This window comes from Myotis brandtii, unplaced genomic scaffold, assembly GCF_000412655.1.
Source record: "Myotis brandtii unplaced genomic scaffold, ASM41265v1 scaffold230, whole genome shotgun sequence".
NCBI classification, from domain to species: domain Eukaryota; kingdom Metazoa; phylum Chordata; class Mammalia; order Chiroptera; family Vespertilionidae; genus Myotis; species Myotis brandtii.
Window position 1 is genome coordinate 941973 of NW_005358650.1, and position 7835 is coordinate 949807.

The 7835-nt window shown below is 40.2% G+C and overlaps 1 protein-coding gene across 11 annotated transcripts in view; it reads left to right on the plus strand.

The window, feature by feature from the left end:
- PAM (peptidylglycine alpha-amidating monooxygenase) overlaps nucleotides 1-7835 on the plus strand; it is a 163786-nt gene that overhangs the window by 146362 nt on the left and 9589 nt on the right. For 4 of the 11 annotated variants that reach the window (XM_005866420.2, XM_005866414.2, XM_005866417.2 and 1 more), the window contains one exon: nucleotides 5537-5740. The exons of 1 other annotated variant lie outside the window; for it this stretch is intronic. In XM_005866420.2, the coding sequence (XP_005866482.1) occupies nucleotides 5537-5740 (204 nt within the window). Of the gene's footprint in view, nucleotides 1-618; nucleotides 676-1328; nucleotides 2132-5536; nucleotides 5741-7835 lie in introns of those variants that run through there. 6 more of the 11 variants (XM_005866421.2, XM_005866410.2, XM_005866413.2 and 3 more) reach the window with 3 other exon arrangements.

Below are 7835 nucleotides of genomic sequence, written 5' to 3' on the forward strand. Positions count from 1 at the left end.
AAAGTTGATCTTTCATGGAGATGGGCAGCCCCATGGAGAACACTTGGGTCACCTCATCTGATTGAAAATGCTCAGGGTTCCAGGTCCTTTGCTTTCACTTAGGTCATATAAAGGGGAAATGATGTACATGGGCCCCACGCTCTCTCAAGAAAAGACTAAAGCCTAAGACAAATATTTCTAAATTGTAATAATGAAAACTTCCTGATTTTTACAAACTACTGGCAATTTAATTTTGTCCCCATGGAAAGTAATATTTATTGAGCACTTATTGTATACTTACCAGGCACTGTTCTACGTACATTACGTGCAGGGTGCCTCTAATCTTTACAGGTGGGTGGAGAGTGTCATTCATCCCTCTTTCCTCAGAGGAGAAAACTGAAGCTCAAAGAAGTAGTTTATTGAGATTGCACAGCCTGTGAGAGAGCAGGCAGACGTCGAACCCAGCTGTGGCCCTCTGTGCATCACAATACTGTATTACCTTTTCCCTTTGGAATTGCATACAGGCCAGAGCCAGACCTTGTTAATTATTTATGAATTCCTGAATTTATACTGAAAGTTGAGCCCATGGATTGAGGAGGGTGATCGGGGCTCCTTTTGAAATGTGCCATCTTTTTCTAGCAGATTCTGAACATAAACTCGAGTCAAATTCAGGAAGAGTGCTGGGAAAACTTAGAGGTATGCCCGTGACCTTTTAAAATCCTTCACGTTTGGTTCAAAGTCAGCAAGCTCATGTCTTTTAAAGAGCAAGGAGATAATTTGTATTTCCTCTCTGGAAATGAAACCCCTGTGCAGCATGGTATCCCCCAGCATCGAACCGGAATGCAAACGATAAACCAGTGTGTGGCTCTGGCAGTGAATTTCCCAGTCTCCTTTTCCACCTTGCCATTCTCTATTATCTAATGATCCCTTGCCTTTTATCAGACTTCGTCTTCAGTAAATTTTCTATCACTCCTGTGGGCACGTCAGTGCCTGTCATCTGAAGATGACCTTTTCATAAGCTCACTGAGATGGAGAGCTGCTTGTGGGATGCCAGTTCCCCAGAGCCTAGAAAGTGCAGGAGGTGAAAAGTGAATCTGAAACAATCCTGCAGAAACACATGCCCGCGGGGAGCTTTGTTTTTTCCTTCTGTATTTCAATAAATGTGTGTAGTACCCATCTGACTTTGTAGGATACGTGTCTCTGTATGTCAATCTTTTTTTGTTTCTCTTTTGCTGATATCTACCCTTCCCCATCCCCAACTTCCAACTGTACCATGTAAGACTACACAAAGAAACTGAGAGTCATTTGTGTGACCTCCATCTTAATTCTATGTTATTTGCTTTCTTCAGGGAAGGGAAGTGGAGGCTTAAACCTTGGAAATTTCTTTGCGAGCCGTAAAGGCTACAGTCGCAAAGGGTTTGACCGCCTAAGCACCGAGGGCAGTGACCAAGAGAAAGATGAAGATGACGGGAGTGAATCGGAAGAGGAGTATTCGGCACCGCTGCCCCCACCCGCCCCTCCCTCCTCCTGAGCGCCCAGCTTTGGTCTGGTTGAGGAGGTGTACCAAGAATGCCCGATTCTTTTCCCTTTCGCACGTTAAAGTTTTGTGTGTTTAATTGTAAACTGTACAAGTCTGTGTGGGACTGTACACATTTTATTTACTTCATTTGGGTTTAGTTGGCCTCTGTTTCTAGTTGAGGAGTTTCCTACAAGTACATAACAGTGCCATGGTCTTTATATATGGGCATAGACTAGAGAAACAGTCCTCTTCTTCCATCACACTACTAATTTATGATGGAAGGCTTGCTCATTTACATTTCTGAGACTTTTCTGTAGATGTAAATAAGCCCACTCTGCTTGAACACAGTATTTTCCCAATAGCGCTTCCATTGCCAATGTCTTTCTTTGGTGCCTTTCCTGTTCAGCATTCTCAGCCTGATGACAAAGCTGCTAAATCTCCTATTTTTTTAAAATCACTAGCATTATATTGCAACAAGGGAAAGAAAAAAGTCTCTATTTAAATTCTTTTTTTAAATTTTCTTCTTCAGTTGGTGTGTTTTTGGGATGTCTTATTTTTAGATGGTTCCACTGTTAGAACACTATTTTCAGAATCTGAATGTAACTTGTGTAATAAAGTGTTTTCAGAGCATTAGCTGTCAAGAGTGTATTTTGCAATGTTTGCATATTTCAGAGTTTTATATACAACTTTTGTATAAATTACACAAGCCACAGATATCGTGAAACCTTCTCAGTGTCTTCAGCCAAAAGAAATGTTGTATTAAAATTAAAAAGATATTTTGTTATGTAGCCAATATAAACTAAAAACCAGCCTAACCGTTTACATACATGTGGAAAACCAGGCTCTCTTTTAAAATTCAAAGAGAGCTTTTGCCTGTTTACCAATCAGAAAGTCAATACTTTAATAAAAGGTGATCAGCGCTAAGAGGAAAACTGCATCTCAAATTACATAGGCACGTGAATCCATCAGTGTAGGTTACAAATAGTTTTCTTTAAAAAAAAATTTACTCAAATTCCCATGTATTCATAGTAATATTCCTCTGTTAAAGTGACTACAAATTAATTTTAAAAACATGTTTTTCATGTTCCAACAATGCAGTTTAGTAAGAAGCTGATGATTGTTCTTTTCAGAATAATCAGACTCTTGAACTTGTTAATTCAGGCATTATAGTAGTTGGGATATTAGTGATTTAATTGACTAGACAGTGATTTTCAACCGTTTTCATCTTACAGCACACATAAGTTAATTACTAAAATTATGTGGCATATCAAGAAATATACGTTTTGCCCATCTGACAAAAAGGTAGGTATAATTTTTATTCATTCACACCAGACAGCTATTACTGGTTGGCCTGTTGAGAACAGCCCAACCACACTGACCAGTGAGAGGTGAACTGTGCTCATCCCTGTAGTTCATTTTTTGTCTCTCCGCAGTGCGCCCACTGAGTCATTGGTGGGAAAACCTCCCTGTCTGTGGCAGAATGCAGCAGTTCAAATAGTAAATTTTATTGAAGTGTCTTGTCATGACGGGCTCATTTTAATAGTTAGGAATATCCAAACTCAAATGAAGTTGTTCTTTTCTTTTTGAACCCATATGATACTCATTAAACCTTTTTTTAAAAATATTACTTTCTTATTTCAAAAAGGAATATAAATCATGCTAGATCTCCAGAGTTTGTCTTTTACCAAAATCCGGAAGCTAAACTTAAACCACTGCTTACAAAAGAGAGGGAGAAACACCATCCCAAACTTACTAGACTTGTTCATACATGTTAATTGTAAATTTCCAAATTCGAGTCACCTTTGATGACACTCATCCCAACGGTGGATGTTCACATAGCAGAGTTTCAAAACCAGTGTTGTGTTCTCAGGGAGTTGCGGGGATAAAAGTATTTGTGATGATAGGAAACTCATTAAAGGAATTTAAATTTTCAACTAAAGTTACCAGGGATAAAAGAGATATGCCAATATCCCACCAAAAGCATAGTCTTTACCCCTCCTCCACTTCACAATAAAAGATGATGACACTCAATGCCCCAGAAGGGTGAGGAATTTCAGAAGTGCAATGAATGTATCTTACATTTTATCAAGTTTATTGCCTCATTCTCAGCACACTTTCTATGAATGCTAAACTGATTATTTTAGGCTATCACTTACTTTATCCATAATGTAGCCCAGTCCTAGTCCTGCCTTATGAAAGAACCTAGATATGAGCTGATATAGCCTCACCTTAGGTATAGGTGTAGGTACCCATACTTAATGATAGGTAGAAATTGCTAAGTAATTTCTCTGTTTATAGTCACCTTCAAAAAGAAAGAAACCTTTCTTCCAAGACAACAAATTCTTGATTGCCAACCTATAACTTTGGCCTATATTTTTTTAAATCCTGTTGTCTGTTTTATGTATTTTCCTGCTTCAATATAGAATAAGCTTGAATATTGAACATCTTGTATACCTCTTCTACAGTAATACGAAGGCAAAACAGTGGTTAAGAAGAGTACAAGTCACATTTATATTCCTCGTGGAAACTGAGATGTAGAAAGGTTAAATTTGAAGCATCTAGATTTATGAACCAATCCCTTTCCTTCTCTCCACTGAAGTTTCGAGAGCCACTTCATTTGACAAAAGAAAAGAAATAATGGTCTCCTCTTAACCATAGTGCAGGGAAGAAAATGAGGACTATGACAGGCCATCTGTAAGACAGTGATAATAATAGTGCCTACTCATAGGCTTGGTGTGATGATTAAATGAGAACCATGCCTGATACAGCTTTAAGTGCTCAATAGGTATCAATGAGACATGAAGGAGGCTGGCTCAGAACACTGAAACAAAAGGCTGGGACCTGCCATTGGTGTATTTCATAACTTGTGTTTACAGTGTCTTAAGAAATTTGAGAAATTCTTCCTTGGAAAAGTGTCCAGTTATCTACCAAGCTGTGTCTACATATATTAAACGTTAACCAAAGATTTTCCTGACAATGTTAAACCACCTATCCCTGCCATTTTATCAAAATGTCCATACGGCCATATGATTCATTCTGTATCATAGGTTAGAAGGGCATCGCAAGAAATTGAAGTTCCTGAAACTGTGGGCATTTTGGCAAGCATGGTTATAGCTTCCAGACTTCGCACAGTAGGGTTTTTATACCAACGTACATCTGTGCCTCTTGAGGGCAAGTGTCTCAAGGCTCATGTCACATTTAAATCACATTATTAAGATCCCTGCATCAGTTTACAGAGTGTTATTGTATCAATTTCCCAAATAGTACTTTAGGTCTGATATCTACCTAAAACCTGCCAATATCACAGAATGATTGTAGGTTCTTTTCATCAACCTCAAAAGGATATACAGTGCATATGTGTGCACTTACAGTTTGCTGGGAACTGTAAAAAAGACCCTGAAAAGGACACACCTCCTCTTCCCAGGTTTTAATCCTAGAATAAATGCGTGCATACAATGTACGAATCATTCATTGAACATGAAGGAGATTCGTAAAGATACAAGGACACAAAATCTTATTAAGCAACTTCTTTATGGTAACACTTGTACCCAGCGGCTTTACAAAGGAGGTATATTACATCACAGTTTCACAGATGAGGTCGCGAAGGCCCAGATCATTTAAGTAACTTGCCCAAAGTTACGCAGCTAGTTAGTTGCACAGGCACCAGGGATCAGAGGCCGGATCCTCTTGACTCCAGCCTGCACACCAATTCCATCCCTTACACCATGCTGCCTGTTCATTTTATCTTTGAAAAGATGCAAAAGGAGGTTATATTTTTTTGTGGAATTACAGCTAAGAGGAAATAAAACATAGAACAACAGCAAAACAAAACAATTTAAAGGTGAAAAACCATTCAGTGGTTACTAATCACAATACATGCTGCCAGCTTCATAGATTCAGACATTGAAGCATGAACCCGCTTGCACTGGACTCAGCAAGTTCTTTGCGAGCAGTTGTTGATTTGCCTGGGTAGGGGCGGTGGGAGGGTTTTGGAATCTTTGGGTCAGTTGAATATTGTGAACTCTTCTCTCCCTGAAGAATCCGAGGCAGTTGTTGAAACCAAAATGGAGAACAAACCGGCCTCCTCAGAATTGCAGAAGATACAAGAGAAACAGAAACTGATCAAAGAGCCAGACTCCGGAGTGCCTGTTGTTCTCATTACCACCCTTCTGGTTATTCCGGTGGCTGTCCTGCTGGCCATTGCCATGTTTATTCGGTGGAAAAAATCAAGGGCCTTTGGAGGCAAGTAAAATGGAGCCCCTTGAACTTGGAGCCTACTTTTTAAAGTGTTTGGCCTTATTATTCTCAAAATTCCATTGTGATTTTTTTCCAGTGGTTTTTTTTTTTTAAAGTGTTCTCTGCCTTTTTTGATGTTACTGTCTATGTTCCAAATATTGTCTATAGTTAGTATCACAGTAGAAAATGTATCTGGAGCCTCAGAAATTTGGATATTTGGGCGGTTAGGTTAAAATGTAACCTTTAATATTGCTTTTTAGCAACTGACTTATGCCCAATTGATGTCTCCGTATAGCTAAGTGCAGTCAGGGTAAATGAGCTGCAGGGTCAGGACAGAGGAGAGCCCTGCTGTTAGAAATAGGCTCAGTTCTCAAAATAGCAGGGCCGGTTACTTGGGAGTTGTATTACTCCCCACCCGCTGGTCCTGGCTCTTGCTCTTTGCTCCTTGACCTTGGGCAAGTTACTTAATCTCTCTTGGCCACAGTTTCCTCATTTGTAAAGTTGGAATAAAAGACTCACTCAGGTTGTATGAGGATTAAATGAAATAATGTACAGAAAGCATTTCTCTCAGTACCTGGTACCTAGTAAGTGCTTATTAAGGAATAGTCATGGGTAATAAAATAGTAAAAGTCAAAAGTCAAAAAAGATACTTGTCTTAAACCTCAGCTATCTCAGGAAACCAACTATTTCTATAACAAACCATCTGGTAGTTTTTAAATCGTCATAAAATAGACCATCAGTCCACCTTTCCTGACCATACGAGGCAGGTTCCAAAACTGGAGTCAGCATTTTATCAAATTATTATCATAGTACAGAACCCAGGAGCTGAGTTCCTTTTAGGACATCCACACAAACAAACAATGCGGCCTGGGATTCTCATGTCTCAGAAGTAGTCCCTTGGCTGGGTCCCAGGCCTAAGGCAAGAATCTACAGCTCCGTCTGCGAAGGAGTCTGTGGATCAGGGTGGGAGGCAGCATTTGATCAAGAGACAGCATGTGACTGTATTCCAGGCCAGAGCGGCCATGGCAGGAATTCAGTGCCCACAGCAAAGCCCTGACACAGAAACAAAACACAGAGGATTCAATTTAGTAGGTGGCGAAAGGGAGTCTTTCTAGGACTTTCTTTTACTTTTCATAGGCAATCGGTAAAGCCCTGCACAAAAACAGTTAACTCTTCCCAAAAAACACTTCTTGTTGAGCCCCTGTTGTGGGTAGGGAACTCAGTCAGCAGGGGCAAAGATAAAGAAACTTAGTCGTTGTGTTCATGGAGTTAGGTGGTAGCTTCAAAAGAACAAGAATCTGGCTAAGTTTACTTGTTTATTGGTGTATCCCCGGGACAAATAACAGTTCCTGGCACTAGGCTTCAATACATACTTGTTGGAAGAAGTAAATGGAGGTTACAGACTAGATGACACACAAAAGAGAGATGACATTTTAAAAAAAGATGACACATAAAATTGATTAGCAAGGTGGTAAGTGCAGTGATCATTACCAGGAGTACCGGGTGCATGTGGGGACTGGGCAGGTAGCAGTACTATTGGTAAGCAACTACACTGGATGAAGGAATGCCAGAGAGTGAAGAAAGTGGCCTCCCCTGCCACAGTACTGTTACAGAATGCTGAGTCCGCACACGCGTGTGGGGAAGGCAGACACCCAGGTCGAACCACAGGAAATTACTATTGTGCAATCACATTTTCTGTAGGAAAATTGCAGTTTTAATTGCACATTTAATTCTAAAAGGAAACCAACTTCACATTTTCTCATCATTTGTCTTGATAGATCTTATCCACTCTATGAGGGTTTTAGAAACCCTCATAAAGGACCCCCTGTTCATTCAGCATACCCTTGTTGCGTATCAGCTCCATATCAGACACTGTAGTAGGCTCAGGGGGTGGAAAACCAGCTAAGGGCTGTCCTGCACCCTTGTAGAACTTACAGTCCAATGTGTTGGCTTTCTAACAGTCATATTAGATTCTTCCATTCTTCCCTATTCCGTTCCCCGCCCACTATGCTACCTCTCCTCTGTTATCTGCCTGCTAGCTTTCTTTACAATGCTGCCTCCATTCCTGGCTAGAGATTCATAGGAGAGCCGCAAGCCTCGC